A 25,880-nucleotide genomic window follows, 5' to 3' on the forward strand; every position below is an offset into this window, starting at 1 on the left:
AATGGAAGTTCCCCAGGGGTTCTGGTTTTGTCCTGGCCCCTCCCTGCAGGCCCCCTACTTTGCTTGGATAAGCCCCTGCTTGATTTTAAAAAATGCTGGCCCTTTTTTGCTTGTTGCACTGTCACAAGCTATAGGTTCTATCCATGTCAGAAAGTGTTTGGGGGTAATCCATTCAACAGTGGCCATCATGAGGCTGCAAACCAAAACTTAGATCTTTTTTGCTGTGTTTTTGTGAATTTAATAAACTTGGATGATTTGGAATTTTGGGGCTATGAGAACCTTGTTTTTTAGGCGCCCAAATCCTACATTTCTTCTTGGTTTTAAGAAAAAAATTTAACATAGAAGAATGCTTCAAAAAACTCCCAAAAAATTCAGAGAGGCCAATGGGAAGCCTTTCTATTGATTGGTCAAAAAAAATCTCCAAAGAGTTGTGTATTTTACCCGCAGTGCACAAAGTGTTTGGAAATCTGTGCACTCATGTGCAGTGCGCGAAGTGTTTTTTGCAGTGCACAAAGTAAGTCTGTTTTCTAATTTCTTGCAAATTTCTCAGAATGTTCATTACTGGTCACACAAGGAGGGAGAATTGGAGAGCAAAGTATGGCATACAAAAAGAATGATAAAAAATGAAAATTTCTGAACCCATTTTCAATGATTTTTTGGGTGGATGGGTTATCCACCAATTTCAAATTGAACTCAGGGACTGTCACCCAAATCACCGCTAATTTGACTCAATTTATTTGATCCAATAAAAATCATTGAAAACGGTTTCAAAAATTTTCATTTTTTATCATTCTTTTTGCATGCCCTACTGTGCTCTCCAATTTTCCCTCCTTGGTTTGACCAGTGATAAACATTCTGAGAAATTTGCAAGAAATTAGAAAATTTCCACATTTTTCATTTTTTTATTTTTACTTTTTTTATTTCATAATCATTCTTTGGAACTTATTTTCCACCCCTTTAGCCGATCTCATGACTTAAAGGTTGTGTCCTGAGCTTCTGCATTCAAAAATGTGGAGCCAAAAATATTTGTTAGCCCACTGTACATAGATCTTTGATAGGAATCCCTCTGGCAGGTGGGGGTATTCCTCCTCAGCCAGAGGGATTCCTCCAGTCAAAGAGGCAGTAAACCTTTTTGACCGGAAGAATCCCTACAATCATGGAGGCATTCCTTCGGTCAGAGCTGTGAAATTTATTGAATTCCTCAATTCAGAGCCTCAGAGGTCAATTGGACTCTCAGCAAAACAGTTGTACTGTTGTATTACATGTAATCTGACAGTAGAAATGTGGCGCAAACAAGACAACCCGTGGGCCACGGGTGTGTATGGCAAGCACTTGTACCAAATAATTGCCTGTTTTTCCAGAAAAAGATCCCGGAATCTGCACCTTCATCCAGCACCTGTAGATGAGTAATTGTTGTAAGCCTGCAAGTACTACCCTACAGGTGCCAAGTACTTGCCAAGGAGTACTTTGTGCAATATCTATGACTAAGCATTAATTATACTGCTGAAAGATATGACATGTTTGATGGTTACATAATAAAATATTCCTGGAAGTATCTAGATTTCCACAGCCTCCTGTTGATCAAGTTTAAATCTTGAGCTTAACAAGTTATGAGACAATTTATGTAGAAACAACTGATAAAGGCAGACTTTAGGCCAGCTAAACTCACTCTAATGCTGAAGTTGTCAGACCCAGCCAAAGATGCTGTAGTGGAAGAGAGTGGTACGCTCACAAAAGTGTCCGCGCCACTGCCCTGCAAGATTATCCCGGTGTGGAACTCCGTCCGGTGCAGGCCGGCGGCAGTTAGTTGGAGGGGAATGGGGGAAAAGAAATTTTATGTGCCCTCCGGGTGATGGTTGGGATGAGCAATGAGGATCGGTTAAGCGAAGAGGTTTGGGGGTGGGAAGATTTTACGACGGCGTTGAGCGCGCGTCGGCGGTTTGTTGTTTGAGGGAGGGAGAAAACCGGGAACAGGGAAGAGACTCTTGGGATCAATAAGATTCAATATGGCGCTTTGGAGGGCGCCGGATAAAGAGCGATAAACTTCTGATGGATTCCTAATGGGATCAGCTAGGTTCCATGCCCCCCTTCCTCTGAATTCGTGGGCGAACTCAGACTCCAGGAAGCGCCGCGCACTGCGGACCTGTCATCATGCCCCGCACACGCACAAGCTTCAACACACACAACACAACCAGACAAAACAAACAAGAAACAAAAGAAATAAAGCCAAACCCTTCCCACTGTAACCATCCAACGCGCGCAGTAAAGGAAAGGAAAAAAAAATCAAAGTGTAAAGAAAAAAAAACACCAAGAGAGAGAAAAAAAAAGAAAAGAATAAAAGAAGATTGAAAAGCTCCTGAGACGTCTTGAGGGGGATGCCCGCCGCGCCACCAGAGATCTTGATGCCTTGAGGGTTTGATCTTGACGTCCTTCCGCGCGCCGCGCCGCAAAATGAGAGTTGTCCCTGCGTGTACCAAATGGCGCACCACACCGGAGAAAGTTGGGTGATTTGGAGAACTCTTCTCTGCAGCTCCACCAACATTGTAGGTCTCTGAGCGGGGTAAATGAATTAAAGCACATAAAATAATAAAGCTCCGCAAAAGTAAACCGTAAAATCAAGCTCCACCGCATAAAGAAGATAACTCTGAAAAAACATAAGAAAACAGCCGTAAAGCAAGCACAACTGTCACACATAAAGCAAGTCCACAATGTACGCAAAGTAAAAGAAGCACAACATCCAACAAAAGTAAAGTAAAAACTGCAAAAGAGAGTCTGTGGGGAGTATCTATGAGGCAGAATCCTCCATCCCCCCTCCCCCACTGTGGTTTTATAGAGAAGAAGAAAGAGAACTAAAAGATATCCTCCAAATCTGTTCACACGCACTCACTCATCTTCTGCCAAGCGCGCTACACACGCACACACATTTTCCGCCAACTCCTGTCCCCTCTGCCACTTGCCTTCAACCGCGGTCACACTCCTCTCCCTAGCTTCCACACCCTGTCTAGCCTATAATGTCAGGATCCCACACACTGCCTCCGCCCCAGCTACACCCGCTGACGTAGCCCGCTTTGACTGCCACGGCTTCCCCAAATCACCCCCTCTGCTAGCCAGTCCGCGCTGGCCTGCTCAGTTTGAATCCAGTTCCACTGTCAAGCTCCGCACGCCACCACCTTCAGTTGTGCGCTCCGCACTGATTGCTCCGTGGACAATTTGACACGTGTGCCAGAATTGATGGGCCCAAGGCAACATCCAATCTTCTCCTGCAACTTTTCTGACTTTGCTTTCTGGTTGAAATCTGTCAACTGGCACCTAGAGAGCCATTTGACATGGGCCACTGTTGTGGATCTAGCCAGGGGTGTCTCATCCAATTCCTCCAGCTCATGAATAACGGTTGTCTGGAAATTGAAACAAACTCCGTTAAGGACTGTCCCAACAACCATCAAAGAGCTCTTCCCATTGCAACACCAGGCTGCAGGTATATAACAAAACTAGATCCCCTTTGCACACGCAATCCCCCAGCCACCTTGCCCAATGCCAATCCCAATACCAAAACAACTTAGCCCAACACTCCTTCAACTGCATATAATGATCACTGCTTTCACAATAGTTAATTCTTGGTGTAGATTTTGCTCTGTGTGTGCCACCCCCCCCCCCCGGAACTTCACCCACCAAAATCAAGTCCATAACTTCTGCACCTGACCAGCTAGTAAGTTTTTTTTTTTTGGATACCATATCCTCTGACTTGCATCTCTCTGCCACACATTCATTCTCATGCATCCTCTGCCCAACGCTGTAAGTGATATGATGCATGCATTGGTATAGGGCTGTATCACATTGCTGATACAGCCCAATATTTTACATCACATTGTATTGGCCGTGAGGGCCAATGCAATATTTATTGCTTAAAGCAACGATGGGAAGTTACGTTATCCAGTTTGCCTCAGTGTGATTTAGTTATCCAGTCCTATGTGATGTGAAATCCAACATAAATTGAATCTGTGGGTGTCAAGAGAAAGGTTTAATGTTGGTTAACAATATGGATCCCAATTTATTCCAAGGAAATCCTATTTTTGATGTTAAAATAACGCTTTTGTGACCAAATATCAGTTATCTGGTCTAAGTTACCCAGATAACTGATTTTTGGTCACAAAAGTGATATTTCAACATCAAAAATAGGAGTATCTTGGAAAAAAAGTGGGACCATACTGTTAATCAAAATTCAGCCTTTCTTTTGACACCCACAGATTGAATTTATGTTGGATTTCACACCCCAGAGGACTGGATAACTAAATCACACCTAGGCAAACTGGATAACATAACTTCCCATTGTTGCTTAAGGTGCATTGCTTGAGTGATGTGATACATCATCCTGGGTGAGTATGCATTGGGGAAGCCGGTGCAATACCAATAGATACCAATGCATATTGGTATTGGAACGGGTGGCCCCCAATAACTTGCCACAGCTTTCATGTACCGTACCAATACATCCATTGGGTAGTTGCAACCAGAATTTTCTTGACTGCTAGTTCCCCATTTCAATCCAAACCTATGCCCCCCTCCCTATTTCTCCTGCTTCTTACATACATGAGACTCAAAGATTCATACACAATATTATGAGTGCAGAAAATTATGCTTGTACATACAGTAAAAACACAATAGTAGATACATTTGATTAGATAAAGATACATATGCACAATTTGGTGATTTATATAGGCAAGCGTGGTAGAATGTCCACTTGGGGATAGCGCGGGCGTGAATGCACAGAGCGGGGCAGGCAGAGTGCTTTCTGGTGACATAAGCACTGAGGATGATGTCAGAAAAGCACGCTAGGAAAGCTTACGGAAAGTCACACGCGGACCAGAATGCACGGATTGCAGATCTTGGATTTCGGATCACGGATTTCGGATTGGGTATTTGGATTGGAGCGGAAAAGACAGGGCTGGACTGCAGCGGACTACACACGTGGACTGGTAGCAGCGGCGCGTCAGCGGGTGAGCCACAACAGCCAAAGCAGGTGGAACCAGGGTGGAGGCGGTGGCAAGAGACCGACTGGCGGGGGCTAGACAGAGGATGGTGGGAGGTCAAGCATCGGAGATGAGTGGAGTCTGGGAGATTGACGTGCGGAAGACCGGGCGGAGCTGGAGGACTAGTGCGGGAAAGTGTCAGATTTGTGGGACCGGGTGGGAACGGCAATGTGTGTGGAGGGAAGGACAGGAAAAAGGGCTCACGGATTTCTCTTCTCTTTTCCTTATCCAATTATCCCATCATCTTACAGATTACTCATTATTGTACTTACAGCTTACGGACGTACCAGAGTATTAGAAGATATATTCGTGATCTTATCTTTACTTTCAGAAGTTACTTGTGCGAGTCACCGACAATTGCACAGCCCGGACACTAATATTCTTGAAGAAGGCGGTTAGCAGACAATTCCCACTGAAATACCAGCTTTTATTCTCACAACAAAAATAGCAATACAGATACACAGTGATGCAGGTGATACACAATGGCATCAATACATATTGTATCAAAATTGTGCATCAACTATTTTGGGCGATACAGCCAAAAATTCTCGGTAACACGTTGTTTCTGCAATGCAATGCAAACTTTTCTCTCATCCTGTATTGCTTAATCAATGCAATACCAATGCCTTGCATTGGTTTTGAGATGCAATACAAGAGTGGGAGATCTTGTGCATCTGAATGACGATGCAATGCCAATAAATAGGCAATACTGCATTGTATTGCATCACTTACAGCGTTGCTCTGCCAATGGATCACTCCAAAACCACTTTCCTCAATCCAATCAAGCCCGCAGCCCTACTCAGTCCTGCTCTTCCAAGCCCAAAATGAGCCCACTTGTAACGCTTCTCATCCTTGAGTCAGTGGCCTTTGGTCATGCTCACTCCACTCTATCTTTGCAATGCTGAAGTTGAAAGTAATCCCTCATTCCCATGCTGTCTAAATCACTGGTCTAAGTTCCATTTTACAGTTGAAGGAGTACTGCTGGAAGCACTTGTCTTGTGCCTTTTGTTTACCATGAACAAACAAGACATCCTTCCAAAGACTTTGCCTTGATTCTGTACTTGAAAAACAGCTTGCTTTGAGATGAAAGACTCTGCTGCTGAAGATGATGACATGGATCCTTGGAACATCTCTGTTTTGTCCAAAGGATCTGATGAACTGCTGCTCTGCCAATGGAATCGTTCCACTTACTCCACATGCTGCCACCAACAACTTGATTGATCACAAGGACTTTTCCAGAGAGTTTTTTTATTGGAAAAGCTGGCTGTCTTCATCAATCTTTCAGACAACCATCATTGAAGTCTCTCATTCATCTCTTCTGGTTTTATTCTATCTGTGTCACCTCATCCAACTGCTTTCATCAATGGATCTCAGAATATTACTGTTGGCAGGCCCATCAACTCTCTGCTTGAAATCAATGTTACTGAAGTTCACCTCAATGTGTACAGCCAAGATCTTCACCATGTCTATGCCAGTGAGGCTCCTGACTTGAATGCTTATAATTGTTTTGATGTGTTGGCCTTTATGGTTATGAGAGATAGTCCCCTGAAGACCCAAGCACTCTGTCCCCAATCAGAACAGCTATCCTATGCTTTTGGGATGTGGACAAGGTTACAGCTCAGAAACCCCACAAACCTGCTTGGATCAGCAAAGCTAAAGTATATTCCTATCTTCTTCACACCTGGCAATTGACTTCAGCCAAGCACATGAATACACTCCCTTTCTGAGCATGGCATAATCAGATGACCAGCTTTCAAAATAAAATAGATCTAGTGCACAAAATTGCTGACCTCAACAACATCAACTATGGTGGGTTCCATGTAGAATGTCTGATATCTTGGTGAGGGTTAGGGATTGAGCAACCTATACAGAAATTGATGTTGTTGAGGTCAGCACATTTTGTTTTGAAAGCAGGTCATCTTATTGTGTCATGGTCAAAGGCACTGTGTATTCATGTGCTTGGCTGAAGTCTGGATTTATGGTATTCAAAATTGCATAAGATTTTTTACATAAAATCATAAACTGCAATTTTGGCTGGGAGATGTCACTTTAAGTTTTATGCACACTGACATCTCCCAGCCAAAATTGGTTTTATGATTTTATGTAAATAGTGACATATGCAATTTTGAATACCATACTTCCAAGGCAAGAACAAGACAGGCATATCCTTTAAGTTTGCTGATCCAAACATGTTCATGGAGTTTGACATAACCTTGTCCAAGTCCCAAAAGCATTGTTCTGATTGGGGACAGAGTGCTTGGGTCTTGGATCTTTGTGGTTCTAGTAAAAGGCCAGCAAATCGAGCCAGTTATAAGCATTCGATCTCATACAGACAATTGGATGTGTGAAGATAGCTGAAAGTGCCAGCGGCCTAAGCGGGGGGGTAGAAGCCGGCCCAGAGGAGCAGGCTGATGGGCGTCCAGACGACGATCCAGGGGAGCCACAGTCGCCAGTAGTTGTGAGGGCTGTGGGGATGGTCCCAGTGGCGCTGGATGCCGTCGGCGAGGCCCCACCAGAAGGCGGGGATGGTGGCGGCCTGGCGGAGGATGATCTGGACGTGGGAGCAGAGGAGGAGGGTGGTGGTGAGGATGAGCTGGATGAGGACGTGGATGTGGATGTGGGGGCTGAGGAAGGGCCTCTCCGTGGGATGGGCTCCTTCGGCCTTGCTGCGGGGCTGGCCTCGGATGGCTAGGAAGTGGCGGTAGTAGGCCCAGATGCCCCCGAAGGAGGCCCAGTACACCGGGAGGGAGAGCAGGAAGAGCGGGGCCTGGTTCCAGGTCCAATAGTTCAAGAAGCCGTTGTTCCTAAGAGGGCAGTGGTTAATGTGGAGAGAGAGAAGAGATGGTGTGGAGGTAGGGGGGGGGGGGGGGGGGGGCGTACGTACCAGTAGTGGGCTTGGACGAAGAGGTAGATGCTCGGGATGGGGTTCGCGCACCATGGCCTGTTGTCGGCGGGGGCGGGGTGGCGACAGAAGAGGGTGTAGGCGGCGTACTGGTCGTAGAGGAAGGGTGCGGCGGTGATGAGGGCGAGGGCGAGGATGCGGAGGGCGTGCTTAGCGAGGCGGGCTACTGATGTGGGGGAGAGGGGGGCTGCTCGGAAGCGGGCGAGGTGGAGGAGGGCGTCGGGGAGCCATATGAGCGCCTGGAGGGTTCCGAGCGGGCGGAGGGCGGTGGCTGCGGCGGCGAGCAGGGCGACTGGCAGGCCGGCGGAGGGGCGTCGGTGGTGGAGGTCGAGGGCGGCGAAGGAGAAGAGGGCGTAGAAGGGCTCGGTGTAGGGGACGACCTGGGTGGCTGGGGCGGGTGCGAATGCGTGGAGGAGGGCGACGAGGGTAGCGTGTCTGGGGGAGCGGGAGAGCTGGAGGGTGAGGCTGTGTGGGTTGTCAGTAGTTGTGTGGGGTGGGTGGAGTGGTGGTTGCTTACCGGAAGAGGATGAGGGTGGCTGCGGTGCTGGCGAGGGCGGCGAGGATGCTGGCGGGGAGGGGCGGGCAGTGCTTCTGGAGGGCGATGGCTCGTGCGAAGGCCCAGTCCTGCTCTCGGCGGGGGCTGGGCGAGCGGAAGTGGAGGGCGTCCCAGCGGACGAGCTGGGCGTGGCGGGGGTGTCTGATAGCGGCGGAGTGGTCGAAGGGGCGGAGGGCGGTGGAGGCGAGGAGGAGCAGGCTCACTCCCCGGGCGAGCAGGATGGTGGGCAGCAGCAGCAGCATCTCCCGCTGGAAAAAAGAAAAAAGAAAAAAAAACAGGGAAACACAGCCCAGGCGACCATGAACCAGCTCAGAACACCCCCACCACCACCACCACCCCCAAAAATCAGAGCAAAACTATCCACCACCAGAACAACATACTCCATCCAGCCAAAACTAAAGCCAGCACCCAGGCAGCAACAGCACCAGCACCAGCAGCAACAGCAACAGCAACAGCAACAGCAACAGCAACAGCAACAGCAACAGCAACAGCCAGTCCGCAGACAACACCCAACCTCCGCCTCCTCATGCTGCTCATCCTCATCCACCATCTCCTCAGCAACAACAACATACCACCACCCCAAAACAACACCCATCCAGCCATCCCCCCGCCTCAGACCCACACCCGACATCCCGCCAGCCCCACGCCTCAGAACAACAGCCGACATCCAGCCATCCCCACGCCTCAGAACAACAGCCGAGCCCCCCGCCATCCCCACCCCGCCCATCCCCGCCGACCGGCCCGCGCCCGACACCCACGACAGCGCCCGAGTGAACCGCAAGGTGGGCGCCCCCCCGCATCCATCCACCGCCCCGCCGCTGACCCGCTCTCTCTCTGCATCCAGATCCTTGACCTCGAGATCAGCAATGCGTCGCTCCTGGCCATCAACGGCGCGCTGGAGCGGACCAAGGCCAAGCAGCAGGCCGAGCTGCGCGCGCTGAAGGCCCGGCTGCCGCTGGCCGTCGCCGACCCCGGCCCTGCCAGTGCGTCGGCCGACGACGACGAGGAGGAGGAGTCGCTCGAGAGCCTCGGCGCCAACGACCCCCGCTTCGCCGAGCTCGTCGCCGCCATCCATGCCCTCATCCACTCCGCCTCCGCCGCCCTCGTCGCCCAGCCCCCGTCGCCACCCGCCGACGCCCCGCCCCAGCCCGACGCCCACAAACCCCCACCCGGCCGCACTAAGGTCCTCAACCCGCTCGAGATCGAGCAGCGCAGACTCAAGGCGCCCTCCGACTGACTGCCCCCCCCCCCCCCCCCCCCTCATCTGCTCTGCCACCTGTGTATCCCTAATCATCCATCCATCGGCCCTGCTTTATATATCCTGCCCGCCTCCCAGAGACACGGCGGAACGCAAATGGACCCGTGCCTCTCGCCGTACAATCGTCTTCTTCCCTGCTGTGTGTGCTTCGCCCGCGTGTACTTGTGTCTCATTAGCTCCCCCCCCCATTCCTATTGTCTATGTGTGTGTGTGTGTGTGTGTTTATCCCGGAGGAGAGTCCTCGTTCTTCTCAGTAACTTATGCAGTATACGGTACACCCGCATCCCACGATCTCCAATCACCCAACGCTTGGCCCAATCGCACTGCAACTGATACCGGCGCCACGGGGCTTGGCCGCTGTTTGTGCATGGTCTGTTCCTGACTAACAACACTTAAATATGCAGATCGTTCCAGGGCAGCACACACAAGCTTGAGTGCGCAAAGTTCGACAGGCACAATGCTGTCTCACAGCATTGGACCCGTGTTGTACAGGGGGTACACCACACCCCTTTTGGACCATAGAAACTCAACCAACCAACTTCAACTCACTAGTAGTGGTGAGATGGTTGAAAATAGTCTTCAAAACACAAATATGAAACGATAAAAACAAAAATCAAAGGTATTGTGTTTGGAATAATTCTTGGAAGTTTGGGTGATCCCTCATCACAAAAAACACCAACTTCACTTGATGTATGCCACAAATGGGGTGCACTCACAGATTCTACTCATGTCCAGCTACCAGTGCCTCCAAGACCCCAAAAGTCTAGCTTTTGAACTTTCCGGTGCAGAACGGATTTCGGAATAAGGGTCCAAGCTTTTTTCAAAACATGTTATGTAATTTACGAAAATTAAACCAAAAAATGCAATAATTTTCTCAAAAGATTTTGAAGGTTGAGGAATGTTGATAGTATGGGATCTCAAATGAATGATGATAAGTAAAAAAATTAGAAAAAAAAATTGATTGTATGTGGTTTAAAAGATGTGTGGAGTGAGTCATTCATCTGCATACCTGGCATTCTGGGACTGTGATGTCCCCATTTTGACTGCAGATTGTCCACCCACCACGCCAAACCTTTTTTGGGCCACATTATTTTCATTCATTATCACTCTTTTCATGTTCCATTCTTGCTTTCTGTCTGTTCACCTTTCTCTGAAAAAGGGAATTTATAAGCTTGCAAGAAAAACTGATTGTGTTTTTTCAACTTTTTTTTTTAAAAAAAATCACAACTTGGTTTTTTTTCATTTTTATTTTCTCATATTCATCGTTGTAAGCCTATTTTGAACCATCTCGCTGGAAGGAATGACTTGAAGTCGGTGGGGGGGAGATTCTAGAGTCCAAAAAGGTGTGGTGGATAGAATTGTCTACCCACTGTGCAGTGAGTTATCTAATGTTTTTGCCACCCCATTTTTCAAGCCAGAAGCTCGAGCCACAGACTTCAAGTCATGAGATTGGCTACAGGGGTGGAAAAGAAGTTCCCAAGAGTGATCATGAATAATAATAATAAAAAAGTGAAAACTGTTGTGACATAGCAGTAGTACTTGACTGCAACACATGTCACAGATATGTAGATAGACTATTTAGTATGATTTCCTTCCTTCATTAGTAAATCATTCATTCTTCTGAGCTCTCACCACAACAGGCTATGAGCCTCTCACTAGAGTAGCTTGTAAAAAAAAATTATATCACCCGTAGCCAGTCAAAGGACAAGCAATCTGATAAATTTCAATCTAGATTGCTGTCAAATAAGAACCAGACTAAAGAAAAACAAGATCAGAAGGATGAGGGATGATGGAAAACAACTAGAAAGGGAAAGAGGAATTTACCACCACTGTAGAATTTTCAAGATCAATAAACAACCAAGGACACTAGGAAGGAGAATGGGAACAAGGACACTGAGGAAAAGGAAGAATAGATAAAAGAAAAGGAATCAGCCCAGAAAGGGAGTCTTGAGGTTTTTGTTGTTCTTTTCTCACCAAATTGAGCATGGAGCCGTTCCGGAGAGTGATTGAATACTTGAGCGAGGTTGAGAGATGAGATAGAGATTTGTCTGGAGAGAGGTCAAGACGTATGGGTATTTGAGGAAAAGGTTCTTGAGCGAGGTTGAGACAGAGGATCAATGGAAGGAAAGGGAAAGTCAAAGAGATGGGGATGAAAGGGACATCAAGGAGCAAGGGAGTCTGTGAGTGACAAGTTCAAAAAGATTCTATTTCTTAGTCAGCCCTTTCACAGGGCTTTCACAGCGGTGAAAACTCAACACAATAATCACATCAGGAGTCCTCCATCAAGGACAAGCTTAGTAGTCACCCATTGACAAACATTGGTAGTCTGCCAGCAAGCCCCCGATTTCTTTTCTCTTCTTCCCTTACACCAATCTCCCCTCACATACCGGAATCTATATCTACTTCAACACCCACATCAAAAACAGATAGGCATTGTAATAAACGCTTGGGAGCTTTAAGCACGGCTATAGTTAGAAGATCCATACTACATGCAAAGCCATTGCCCACAGCATCCTTCATTTTTATTTCCATAGTGTTAGATTTTCAGACATGTCAGTGTGATCAAAGGAGAATGTGGATGGGATTTTGAAAGAGGGGCTGGGGACTTGAATTCTCTTGAGGACTTCTTCAAGGTGTTCAACAGAAGAATGTGCTCTGACTTAATGATTTATTACTATGACGTCAGAGTAACACTTGAACTAGAATAACCTGTCACACTTGTGACAGCTACAATACAGCTTTAGGAGAGAACTACATGTCTCAAACAGTAAAGAAGTTTTAATAGATCTGTATGTCTAGAAATTAAGAGCTACAAGTCTTAATCCAAGTTTATTAAATTCACAAAAACATGGAAAAAAAGATATAAGATTTGGTGTGCAGCCACATGATGGCCACTGTTGAAAAGATTACCCCCGGACACTGTGTGCCATGGATAGACCCTCCAGCTTGTGACAGTGCAACAAGCAAAAAAGGGCCAGCATTTTTTATTCTCAAGCAGGGGCCTATCCAAGCGAAGTAGGGGGCCTGCAGGGAGGGGCCAGGACAAAACTGGAACCCCTGGGGGGATATTTGACAGCAGCTCCCCCTCCTTATATATCAGCCCATCCACAGGCGGCAAGTTGTGATTCCCTTGAAGACTCCAGCCGTATCCGGCGCCATGGCCACCATATCCTTGCCAAAGCCACGCCTCCCAGTTCCACCCATACTCAAGCTCAGCTCATCCACAGGCGGCGAGTTGTGATTCCCTTGAAGACTCCAGCCGTATCTGGCGTCATGGCCACCATATCCTTGCCAACGCCACGCCTCCCAGTTCCACCCAACAAAAACCCTGCAGCTTCCCAAGCAAGCCTTGTTCTTCATGAAATGACCGTTGATAGACAATTCCGTTGTCGGATTGAATGGCCAGGCAATGGTAGTCACAACATGAATCTTCCTGGCAATCAGCCTCAAAAAAGCCCTAGCCTATTTACACAATCCCTTGTTCAAGGGGCCGGGGGTCATCAAGGGGAGTAACACCACCTCTTGTTGACTCGTCCTGGTCATTGAGGGGAGTAACACCACCTCTTGATGACCCGTCCCGGTCATTGAGGGGAGTAACACCACCTCTCAACAATTGGTCCTGGTCATTGAGGTGATTAAAACATCTCTTGATGACCAGACCGGTCATCAAGGTGAACAACATCTCTCAATGACCAAACCGGTCATCAAGGTGAATAACATCTCTTGATGACTGGTGTGTGCCGGTGTGGTGTGCCAAATGTGTTTCAAGTATCAAATCACAAAAAGTCACAGTTTAATATTGAGAAGGAGACATATTTCTAGATGTATTATTGCATAATTGAATTCTACAGGTCACTTAACCCCCAGTCACTCACTGGAACCACTAGGCTAGCTGCACTCAGTCAAAAGTTACTAGTATTATACTGTGTTCATAAGCATAACTACATACTGTAGAGATATTTTGATAGTACATAGTATAGAATTAGACTCAAGAACATATTTATAGTGTATGTAGTGGAGTGGTTTGGCTCTGCCCATGGCATGGTTCCACCTGTGGACAACTCCATGATTGTTGTTTGGCTCAACGTTGTAAACGCTGCGCTGCGCTAAAAAAAGCGGTCATTTAGCGCAGCGCAGCGGTCACATGGCTACGTCCCAGAGGCAAGTAGCGGAAGCTGTTGAAAAAACCGCTGCGCTACTCGCTACGCGCAGCGGTTGACCGCTACCCACCCAGGGCAATTAGCGATAGCGCAGCGGAAGTGGAAATCCGCTGCGCTATCCGCTAATTTAGCGGATAGCGGAATTTAACTGCATGTTAAACCTCTTTTAACATGATTTAGACCATTTTCTTTCTTCTTTTTCAAACCGCTGCGCTACTGCTGAAGCGCAGCGGTTCAGCGCTATGTGACCGCTTTTTTTAGCGCGCTAAAATTATCTTTTTTTTCCCAGGAAAACAAAAAGCGGTTAGCGCAGCGGTCTGGCCGCTGCGCGCAGCGTTTAGCGCAGCGGCACAAAAAACCGCTGCGCTAACCGCTTCGCTGCGCTAAAAGCAGCGCAGCTGTTACAACGTTGTTTGGCTCCACCCACGCACCACGGCATGGTTCCACCTGTGGACACCTCCAGGATTTTTGTTTGGCTCCACCCACGTACCACAGCATGGCTCCACCTGTGGAAACCTCTATAATTGTGTAGGCTACATGGACACCACCACCACAGCCACGTGGACACCATATGGGCACCACCACCACAACCACGTGGATACCATCACCACATGGACACCTGTATGGCGGTCACACCAGCAAAAATCCCTCACAAGGATCCCCACCAGCAAAATTCCCTCACATTTTACTATAAAAGGAGGACCTTTAGCCTCCTCAGTCCCAGCATGCCACTCAGGCAATCCTAACCAGAACACACATCTCACTCAGAGTTACAAGCCTCATCCACATAAATCCAGCAGTGTGATCTCAATCAAGTTGGCCATCAACATCTTTCATGCCTCAGAGTAGTTCTAAGTAGTCAAGTAGCTAGTATCACCACTTGTGCTCTTAACAAGTCAAAGTGATCTTAACCAATTTTGCTCTTAACTGAAGGTTAAGGAAGAGGGCAAAGACACTTTGAATAGTTCACATATAACATCAGTTCTCTCAGAAGTCTTGTATCAGTTTATCTCCACTTTCATATCACAAACATATAAAACCATATAAAACATATCTTACGTTAAGACTCATTTCCATTATCTGACTCAAGGCTGCTGTAAACCACTCCAACTCCATTTCCCAAACAAAATCCAATTTCCACTGAATTCAAGTTTGATCTAGGTCTGATAAGAGACTGCTGCACATAGTTTTCTCTATCATTAGTTTGCCACAACAATAAATAAATTTGTTGTGAAGGCTCTTGTGTAGTATTGTGGAGGGGCAGGTCTTTCAAACCACCCGTAACAGTTGTAATAGCTTCTTACATCTTTGAAATATTATAACTGGTATTTCCCCCTTGCAGGACTTCCACCTGTCCCAAAGGAGTTCTCACACCAGTCATCAAGCGGACTCACCCTTCTCCAGTCATCAAGGGGACTTATGACCGGTCTATACTGGCCATTGAGGGAAGTAGCACCTCCCCTCAATTACCAGTACATACCGGACATTGAGGGGTGTAGCACCTCCTCTTGATGACCAGCACACACCGGACATCAAGGGGTGTACACTACACCCCGGCCATCAAGTGGGGTCTCCTGTTGATTGGGGTGAGTAGGCCACTTGACGGCGGGTCATTGGGTGGGATTTACCACTTGATGGCTGGTCATTGAGCGGAGAGTGTACTCTACTTGGTGGCCGGCCATTGAGAGGAGAGTGTACTCTACTCAGAGGTTGGCGATTGAGTGGAGTGTTTCCTCTGCTCAATTGCTGGCCATTGAGGAGAGAGTGTACTCCACTCAATGGTCGGCCACCAAGTGGGGTGTGTACTTCCCCTGATTGTTGGTCATCATGTGGAGTGCAAACCCCACTCCATGGCCAGGGTGCAACGGTGCTTTACCCCCATGATGACCGGCGCAGACCGGTTATCTAGAGGAGATGTTTTTCCCCGCGATGACCGGCACGGACCGGTCATCAAGGGGTGTGTGTATGCCCCTCCATGGCCTGTCATTGAGGTGGGGTGTGTACTCCACTCAATGGCCAGTGGGGACTTGAGTGCACCCCAATGCACTCCATTTGGTATTTGGCAGCTGGAGTGCAAAGCCAAAATCCTTTGCTGAAAAGGTGGAGTGCTTGGGCTTGCACTCCATTTTTATTGGAGTGCATCTAGCTGCACTCCCCTATTTTGGTAAATTTTGGAGTACCCAGTTGTGTACTCCAACAAACATTGAGTGTCCATCTGGAGACTCCATGTTTTGGGAGTACAAAATCAAGGCACTCCAGCTTTTTTGGAGTGCTGGCCCCCCCAAGCCAAAAAAGTGGAGTGCACAAAGTAAAAGTTTGGAGTGCATTTAGGCTGCCCCTAAATAAATTCAGCACATCATCAAAATTTAATTGAAGGTATTTCCACAAGAAAAAAACCCCTTCACTGTCAAAGAGAGATAAAAACCAAAGGCAGGGAGCCATCTGTGTAGGGGACTATGCTTGCAGCGGCAAAGCCGCCTTGGCCTCTAGTTCTTGCATGAGGCACAGCTTGCCTTGAGCTCTTTCATCTCAACTGCAAGCAGTTTCTAGAGTTTTTCTTGCAGTGCGGGAGGGTTGTTTCCTCTTGATCTCCGGGACAGATCCTGTTCATTGGGAGGAATCAACCCTCTTGATGACCAGGATAGACCCTGCTCATTGAGAGGGTTGTTTCCTCTCAATGACCGGGTCCTGTCCCAGTCATCAAGAGTATTGTTTTCTCTTGATGCCCGGGTTCTGTCCCGGCCATTGAGAGGGTTGATTCCTCTCAATGACCAGGGTCTGTCCCGGTCATCAAGAGGGTTTATTCCTCCCAATGCCCAGGATCTGTCCCGGTCATCAAGAGGGTTGATTCCTCCCAATGACCAGGACAGATCCCGGTGATCATCAAGAGGGCTGATTCCCCTTGATGACCAGGATCTGTGCTGGTCATCTCGACTCAAGGAATCAACCCCCTTGGTGACCATAACAGCGGGTACCCGGGTACCTGGAAGACCCACCTCCCTTGGGTACAGCCATGTTAGAAAAGCTTGCCGGCTCGTGTGGCTGAAACAATTTCAGCATTTCAGCCACAGGCCTGTACAGCTTCACTGTACAGGCAGACAAAGCCCGTTCGGGCAGCCGGTTTTGCTTGACATGGGTGCTGGGCCAGGCGAGGGGCAAGGGAGGCAGGAGCGGCAAAGGGCCAGATTGAAGTAAAATCGCTCCAGGAATCTAATGGTGGGGCCCTCAAGGCACCAAAGTGGAAAACAAAGAAACCAGGTTTTTTCTTCCGATGGCATTCCTGACATACAGGAGCCATACAGACTTTGAGGCTGAAATCAGCAGCCCAAAAGCAAGCTTTTCTAACATGGCTGTATTTTTGGCGGATATCCGGGTACCTGCAGGTGCTTTTTTGCCCAAAATGCCGCACCCAGACCTGTACACGGCACCCGCGGGCGGGTACCCAACACTAGGTCGCGGGTACCTGCCCACAGGTGCCAGGTACCCACCCGCGGGTCCTGACGGCAATCTTTAACATACACTGCGGAACTGAAATTAACTCTTGGACTCAGGTTGAATTTATTAGAAATACTGTTGGAGATGAGATTTAGCTGGGATCCAGAATCAACAAGCCGCTTTGCCAGGGACTCATCTTCTCTGACAAGGCAAGATACATAACCCAATGGGCAAGCATACAAATTGAAGTCCATGGGAGGGACTTATGCCATATCCGTGAAATTTGCCTGAGAGAAATGCCAATAATTCTTACTTTTTTATGATAAGGCCCCTGCACGGTGCTTTCTTGGTGTAATCACCCTCTACATTTACACTTATACTCATCAGATGCCTGGCCATCTCCCGCCAACTTTTGCGCATTTTTCTCCTTCCCAAACCCAAGATACAAGGTGTGTAGTAAACAAAAATTCCCTCCTGGCAAAAACAGTCAAAGTATACCTGTTTTTCAAATGAGCTCCCTTGGAATCTTGATTGAACAGGCTCGAATCAAATCTGGGCCGCTATGCTAAACTACGCTATTTTATCCCTACAGTTTAGCATAGTGGCAGAAAGCACCAGGCTTTTTTGAATAGCGTTAGCGCGCTGTTAGCGCCGCTACACTGCGCTAATTTTCAGTGGTGCTAACAGCAAACCAATTTTTGTTTAGTGTTAGTGCTCCAATACAGCCGCTACGCTGTGCTACGTTGCACTAAGGCGCTTTTAGCTGGAAAAAGGTCTTATTTGCCGCGAAAAGCGCTGTAGCGCAGCGTAGCGCGCGCTCTTTTGCGCCATGCGTACTTAGGCCCCGTTTGGCACCAATATAATTATAGGTGATATAATCGCTGATTAATTCAATAAAAAATAGAAAATTCAACATAAAGCCTCCAAATTTTTTTTGTAGGTAACCTACAGTGCTGGTCTCTTCAACTGTGAACCCAGAATCAACTTATCCAGCCATCTTCAGCACCATAATACCAATATATCACTTCATATTGGTCAAAAGTGATATAATGGTATTATGGTGCTGAAGATGGCTGAATCAGTTGATTCTGGGTTCACAGTTGAAGAGACCAGCACTGTAGGTTGCCTACAAAAAAAAATTTGGAGGCTTTATGTTGAATTTTCTATTTTTTATTGAATTAATCAGCGATTATATCACCTATAATTATATCGGTGCCAAAAGGGGCCTTAGTGTTAGCGCAATTGCGCGCATCTGCGCTAACGCTACACTAAAAGCAAAAATAGCTTTGCACCCTGTGCACGTAGCGTTAGCGCAGATGCGCGTGATTGCACCAATGCTATGCTAAAAATTATACGCTACGCTAACAGCTATAGTTAGCATAGCTGACCCACTGTTGCTCAAATCCATGTTCTCACAAAGTTGTTTGGCAAGGCTGGACATCATTCCTGGATACTTGTAATTTTTTTTCTCAAGGCAAGTGTATGGATTTGCACTAAAAATGGTGTTTTATGGACCTCTGGCTTGGCTCTTACACCCCTCCATCTTCAATGGGTTATTGTGAGCAAGGAATGAGGAAATGTGATGAACTAAGAGCATCAAAAATTAGACAAGATGCTGAGCATTCATAATATCCAGAAATCTTGATGAAACCTTTGGAGGTAAGCGAGCTATTATTTGTTGGAAATCCATGGTGTTTTTAGCCATTCCTCCTTCTCCGGTGGAGGTGCTTCTGATTAGCTAAGTTTGAAGTCACCCCTTCATCCTCTCTTCCTCCCTTCCTTCCTCCCCTCGCTCCTTCCTCCTCCCTTCCTCGTTCCGCTCTCCATCGCTCCTCCCTCATCTCCTGCTACAGACTTTGTCCTCTTCTTTTTTGCCTTGTGGCCCGTTTATCGCGGATAATCAGCTCAAAACCTTGTAATAGTTGTCTATGTGACAGGTTTTTAGTTTTAATCACATCTTGTTGCTTGTTCAATTTTTGTAACAAAATCATTCTGCCAATGTATATAAATATGTATCATTGCTGTCCATCAATAATACTGCCAATCGGCCCGGCGGCCCGCCCGGGTCTGAACGCTAGCATTCTGCCGCCTCAATGACCGACCTGGTTGGGTCGGTGTACAAAGTTATGGCGTGGTGGGCCACACATGCTGTTGTCTTCAACACGGCCCCGGTCGGATGGACGGTCGTGATTTTGCTGCCCTGCCCCAAAATCCGTCCGGAAATCTGTACAGACTGAGCACTCAAAACATGTCATCCTTGCGTATCAGTACGAATTGACGTGATAAGAATCCTCCTGCTCCCTTTGCAATGCGCCAGCTTGCAAGTCGTCACCATTCGGGCTGCAGCCCCGGTGATACTGCCACTTTAACGAAAACAAATCTGTCACGGTAGGCACGGCACGCTGCAGTATCGGTCTCCAAAATTATGTACATAGTGAGGACGGGCCGGGTCGGGCCGCTCCACCCCCTTCGTGAAAGGGCTGGTAGCGGGACCGCGCCATAACGGGCCGGGGCCGCCTGCCGGGGGGCGCGGCACAAAGCGCCTCGCACAAAGTGTGACATCCTCAGGGATGCCGGAGACCCTGGGGCCTGTGGGGCTCTAGCCGCTCTCACAGGAAGGCTTCAAGTGTTATGCTGAGTGCCGCCAACCGCAGGGAGGGACTCACGACTTTGTCGGGGTGCTCACCTTTCGGCTGGAAAGGCATGATGATGGGGCCGGCCGCGTGCCGAAACTTGCGGTTGTGTATCGCTGACTGAACGGTCCATTCAGGCTTCGGCTTCTCCGTTCAGTGCCATGGGGTATGGTGCCCAATACACCCCCGGTACAGCTCTCAAGCAGCCTCTCGGAAGGGTAGCCTCTTCTGGAGAGCCCAAGTTCTGACTGTGGATGACGAGGATGACGCCCAAAAGAAGTGCCAACGAAGACAATTGAGAACCCTACAGACTACAGTGATCTGTAACGATTTTAGAGGTGGTGTACCTTGGTCACGCCTGTATATATATATCTATTCGTGCTGCAAGTCCGCCGCACTTTCCGCACCCTGCTCAACAAAGAGCCAAAGTCAACCCTATCGCAAGCCTTAAAAGTTGCCTCTTTCCTGACCCTGCACCAACCTTTCCCTCAGGGTTCATCACATTCTGTCTCCTCCGCTTCCAACATCCACAGACCAAACTCTAGTTTGGACTTACACTCTTTCAGTGACCCGACATTCTAACTAACTCCCTGAGTCTCGTCACTATCGCAGGACCCAGCTTCTAATCCCTCTTCCCTGTTCGCTTCGTTTCTACTAAGCAGGTCTTCTAGAACCAAGCGATCCAGCGCTGTCAGCTCCCCAAATCATACTTATCATCAATTCCTTAGTGCCCGCTAGCATCTTTTGAATCACCATGTTCGGTTTAACGCGACTTATCGCTACTATCGCCATAACTGGCTTCATGCGGCTGCCCTATACTGCTGCGAACGCCGATCCAGCCACTGGACATGTGCGAAATGCCAAGCCTACTAAGGCATGGTTGGATAAGAACCCAGGTTAGTCAAGTCCCTCGTTTAACAATGCATTAATGTGTACGGTCAAACTACAGCATCCTGATAGCTCTCCTCCAATTGCAGTTGCTCACATGACACCGGAGATCCAGGCCTCGGAATGTGGGATGAACACACGGCTTGCGTATCCTCATGGTGAGTGGATCATTCCCTCACCACGCCTGGAGAATGAATGTGTTTTTTGACGTGAGGTCGATGATATGTAGTTCAACTTTTTTCTTGGTTCAAGGTCAACCATAACGAGGATCATTACCATGGCTGTGTCAGTACGAAACTTGTCCTCCTGTATTTTGTATTTTGCTAACTTCGAATCCCGATCAAACAGCCGTATGGAGACTGTTGGGCTTTCACAACGTTTCCAGGACCCGATGACTTGGAAATTGATTTTACCTGGTCTCACGTATTTTTCTGGCAGTGAGCTCACCATTGACCTGTTAAGAGCGACACGTGTAAACTCGAGCTGACGTTATCTTTCTGTTTCTTGACACACCCAGTTACTCGGGAGGAATTCCAGGAAGTGAGTCATCACTGGTAGATGCTCAACGGCTTCTCAGATTAGGGTGCTTTGCTGAATCTTTGGCTTTTTTTTCTTTCGGCGCTTCTTGAAACAGCTGGGGTTAAGTTAATTTGTGAGTCATTCGCACTCACCATGCAAAGCGATCATTCTAACAATTCCACTTCATTCCACACATCAGCCGACCCCCAAACTGGTGCTTTCGGCTATGAGCAGAGCCTCAGTGGCAAATTTTTCGATGGACCAACCCCCCCGAACACGCTTCAACCGCTTCACGATGAGAATTATCCCCACTTCGATCCCCACAGTATCCATGGATGGCCTAAAGGTGCTGCTGATCGTTTCGTATGGGGCAAAGAGCCGCCTCATATTAAATGTGGTCTACCATGTAAGCATTACTACAGGAGAATCAGCGAGCAAACCACAAACCCATTGACCAAAACCCCATATTTTCATTCGTTACAGGCGGGCCGAACAAAGATCCTGGAATGAAAGCCGGTGTATACGGTTCCAAGATGTGGGCACCTGCTCCATCCAGCGCATACCCATTCCCTCCCAACTGGAAACCTACGCCGAGAGACCAATGTCCAAAGGACGGTACCATTCCTGCCGAAGACAAATGCGGCTCGTTTTGCGTGTGTGTGGCTCAGTGCAAGGACAGTGACTGCGAATCGAAATGCAGTTCCAAAGCCGCCAAGGGCATCACATGCGACCGAACCAAATGTCCGACTGCCCCACCGCCCTCACAGAATCAACCCCAGCCCGGCAACGACCCTGACAAATGTCTCAACTTTTGCGGCTGCTTGAGCCACTGCAACGGCAACAAAGATTGTGCCAAAGCGAGCTGCCACTCAATCAGACACGGATGCAAGAAGACCCAATGCCCTGCGATCGAAAACCCGGGAAAAACGGACCCGACGAAGGGAAACTCTGGTAATACTGGATCCAAGAGTGGAGCTGGCTCCAACATCGATCAGGAATGCCAAGACTACTGCAAATGTGCCAGGCCTTGCAAGAACGAGTCGTGCAAGAAGGAATGTCCCGATGCTCAGAAATGCCTCACCGTTTCCCACTGCCAAAAGTCCAAACAATCCTCCCGCAAGAGGGTTAAAGCCTGCATCTAGTGTTTTTTATCCAAAGCCCTTGCCAATCTCGGGAGGCCGGTCAGATCTTCTTTTTCTCTAGCTAGTTCCTACATAGTCATTCATTTACGTTTGTTTACTCTTTGAATTCTGCTGTGAACATCTCTGCGAGGTCAGCAGCCTTTTTCTTTCCTCTTTTGAAGCCTCGGATAGGCTGCCTTGGTTATGTTGTGCTAGATGATCAAACTCCCAAATAGCCTGTCATATTTGTTGTAATTATGCTGTTTCTGTTGACTTCCCGCGCATTGCAATCTAGCTTTTGAGCGAGTCTTGAACCCAGTTCGGTACTCAATCTCAGTGAGGCAAAGTTTTACCACGGATTGCAACTCTAGCCGATGTTTGAGTATCGCACTGGTCTGATAATCTGACCGCGGAGTGTTGTGGGCTTTCAATACATAGAACGATTGGCCGTCCTCTGATGTACCGGGCCGCCATGGATGCGGCTCGGCATCCGACATCTCGCCCGGTTGTTTTCAACGAGGTGTGCCGCTTGCCGAATTGGCCGCACCGGACCTTATATGCAGTTAGACTAAGCATCATTTTGAATATGCATGTACGCCATGCCCCGGGGCACCATTGTTCCCCTGCCTCTGGATTGGCCGGGCTCTGAGTCTTGATCACTGACCGGACGAGAACGACCAGAGGTTAACCCTGCTCAACTAATCACATCTGGAAAATCAAAACGTTGATGGAGTGCGAGCTATGCGGGACATCAGGCCGAAAGAAATTCTTTTGTGAAGTGTGGTAAGTTAGTCCGGCATGTCTCTAGCTTTACACAATTTCCCTTTGAGAACGACTAGTGCGGCTGACCCCTGTTTTTTGTATAGTCTCAACGAACGACTCCTTATCCACAAATCTTCCCTCAAACGTCTCAGTGCTGCCCATCATGCTACCGTCCAGAAAGCCGCCCAGTTACTCGAAGCCCCTGGTGGAATACAGGAAAGACGAGTCCTGAAATCCAAACGCGCCGCTCTAATTTTAAACATAAGGTCCCTTGAAGCAGAACGAACACGCTCCTTGGAGCAATCGGAGTCCCTCAAAGCTTCAATCTCCAAGAAAAAACGAGAACTGGCCATACGACAGAGTCGGTTACTTGCAGCTCGATCTCAGTTGCGATATCGATTGTCCGCACTCCATCAACCCGCTTCAGAATATGGGGGTCGGGCTTTCTGTGGACCTTCCGGTCAAACGATGGACTCCTTACCTCAACAAATCGCCTCGGTCCACCAAGACTGGGATGAGGTTACGCAAGAACTGTCACATCTCAGAGAGAAATTGATCACTCAACTCTGCAGCATCTACACTATCACCGTCAATCACCCAGCACAGTCTAATTCCTGCCTCGAAAAATACAACCCATCTGGTCGTGAACGCGATCCCAAGTCTGCATCGCCGGCCGTCCCAACACCTTCCTCAAGAATACTAGGACTGTGTTTGCCAGTCTCAACAGAAATCAAATGTATGTATTGTGGTGTAATATTCATCATATTTCGTGAAACAGGCCGAACTGACTGGGATCATCATGGAAATGTAGCTTATCACCATGAAGAAATCTCCGCGGCAACGCTTTATACCTCTCATCTTCTCAGACTGCTTGCGATGTACCTAGGTATCAAGCTACCCTTCCAGTTGATCATGGGGCCTTTTTTGAGTATCAGGGCCCCACCGAACAGTCTTTGGAGTAAGAAGTTGAGTCGATTTCATCTCTTTTTCCCCAATTCTCGCCTCCAGTGAAATCTCAAGGTCACCAACAGCTGACCGCATATCTTCTTATAGGCATCCCTCACCTTACCCATTGCACATCCCCAGTTCAATTACCTCAATGGTAAATTCATCTGGATCTCAAGTTTCGCAGATCGCTTTTCTCAGTGGCTTGTGCATGTTGGCAGTCAACGCGCATTATCTACTACTGACTCAACAACCTCAACTTGTTCTTCGATCGCTCAATTCAAAAGACCGCACCCTCCCCCCACCCTCCCAGTCTCAAACCCCTATGCCGAGGCCTCAGCCTCTTCCATCGGGTTGCAAGCCTACCGACTTGCTTCGAAATCTCCATTCTCTTTGCCTCACTCGTCCAATCGGTCAGCTCAGCCACCTCACCGGTCGAACGTTCCTGATGCGACCCGATGACCCTTCCATCCCTGCATGTATAGATTTGCAGGAAGTCATCAAAGATGTATTGCAATCCAAGCCTGAAGACTCGGTTGATGAAGGCTGGAGCATCATTTGATGAACAAAATGTATAAATTTTATGTACTTCCCTTCTCACCATTCTACCATATAACATGTACAAGTATGAAATCATATTTAATCATGTATAAATCCGGTTCCAGTCTAACTCCAAACCGGTTTATTGTGGTATGTATGACATAGGACGAAAATCCATTCCATCTTGGATACTACTAGAATTCATTCTTTTCCATAAATCTTCCGGAATCGGTTGCAAAGTTGTGATTTTGATGTTCCAATCAGACAAGGTCCCGGAATATGAAAAGGGATGGCTAGTTAGTTCCACGTTGCACGGATGCTGAACAGCTTCATCCAAATGGAAGGCAAGTCCTATTTCCCAGCGAGTAAGACGAAATGTGAGGGTAAAAGTGTTTCTCAACCGGCTGAGCATGGCTGAGTCACTTGACATTAGCCAACTCCTTGACAGCAGACGAATGAATGCATTTCTGAATGATGCGCCACCAGCGCGGAGAGGATGGTCCGGCAGGCCCTCGGAACCCGCCGTAAATAAATATGTAGACCAGGTCACATCTTAGCCAAACGTGCCAACGCCTTCACAGCGCACAGCATCTAACATTGCAGCAGCTGCAGATTGACTTGTAATACATGACATTCCCGGTTCTGCGGTCTCTGCGCTCCGGAGAGTAAAGCTGATTTCTCTTCGCGTCCCGCAGGACGTTGTCGTTGGCACAGATGGAAAGGCGTGTTTTGCTTTGATGTCTGAGCTGAAAGCCACATGGATATAAATAGCATGATGCTCACAGGCAGCGTCGGGGGTCGCCACGCCTCGTTACCCATTTGAAGCCAACGGCAGGCCTCCGCCGGACCCAGGCCCAAGAGTCGCTTGCTCGTACTTTCAAGCTTTGCTGTATCTATTCCGCTCTTCCGCTGTTATGGCGCCCCTGTATTTCCCCCACCCAGACTTGGACATCGTTTCCCGCAGCCCGGGTAAATTGTCCAGTGACTCTTGAGTTCTGGAACATGGGATTCTGTTTAACTTCCTCGAGGGCTCCCACACGTTTTTCCCCGAATCGTTTTTCTCCGAGTTCGCATGCTGTCTGTATCGACTCGAAATATTCGTTTCTCTAGCTGGAACTTGTCGCAGCTGATCTGTAT

The 25,880-nt window shown here is 48.0% G+C and overlaps 4 protein-coding genes across 4 annotated transcripts; 3 read left to right on the top strand and 1 right to left on the bottom strand.

The window, feature by feature from the left end:
- Window positions 1-7,395: 7,395 nt before the first annotated feature.
- PtA15_8A611 (uncharacterized protein) lies at window positions 7,396-8,724 on the bottom strand (the record flags this gene model as incomplete). Its single annotated transcript, XM_053172059.1, has 3 exons — window positions 7,396-7,828; window positions 7,909-8,391; window positions 8,444-8,724. 3 exons carry the CDS (start codon window positions 8,722-8,724, stop codon window positions 7,396-7,398), a joined length of 1,197 nt encoding a protein of 398 aa, XP_053023260.1.
- Window positions 8,725-8,781: 57 nt separating this feature from the next.
- PtA15_8A612 (uncharacterized protein) lies at window positions 8,782-9,719 on the top strand (the record flags this gene model as incomplete). The annotated part of the gene is made up of 4 exons (XM_053172060.1): window positions 8,782-8,789; window positions 9,099-9,264; window positions 9,327-9,542; window positions 9,666-9,719. 4 exons carry the CDS (start codon window positions 8,782-8,784, stop codon window positions 9,717-9,719), a joined length of 444 nt encoding a protein of 147 aa, XP_053023261.1.
- An 11,003-nt stretch (window positions 9,720-20,722) lies between these two features.
- Window positions 20,723-22,517, top strand: PtA15_8A613 (uncharacterized protein; the record flags this gene model as incomplete). Its single annotated transcript, XM_053172061.1, has 8 exons — window positions 20,723-20,864; window positions 20,946-21,014; window positions 21,086-21,141; window positions 21,205-21,293; window positions 21,374-21,396; window positions 21,491-21,508; window positions 21,575-21,781; window positions 21,859-22,517. The coding sequence occupies 8 exons, from the start codon at window positions 20,723-20,725 to the stop codon at window positions 22,515-22,517; spliced, it is 1,263 nt and encodes a 420-aa protein (XP_053023262.1).
- A 706-nt stretch (window positions 22,518-23,223) lies between these two features.
- On the top strand, window positions 23,224-24,765 carry PtA15_8A614 (uncharacterized protein; the record flags this gene model as incomplete). Its single annotated transcript, XM_053172062.1, has 4 exons — window positions 23,224-23,279; window positions 23,363-23,994; window positions 24,070-24,223; window positions 24,312-24,765. 4 exons carry the CDS (start codon window positions 23,224-23,226, stop codon window positions 24,763-24,765), a joined length of 1,296 nt encoding a protein of 431 aa, XP_053023263.1.
- Window positions 24,766-25,880: the final 1,115 nt, after the last annotated feature.

The sequence above is a fragment of the Puccinia triticina genome, chromosome 8A (assembly GCF_026914185.1).
Source record: "Puccinia triticina chromosome 8A, complete sequence".
In the NCBI taxonomy this organism is placed as follows: Eukaryota; Fungi; Basidiomycota; class Pucciniomycetes; order Pucciniales; family Pucciniaceae; genus Puccinia; species Puccinia triticina.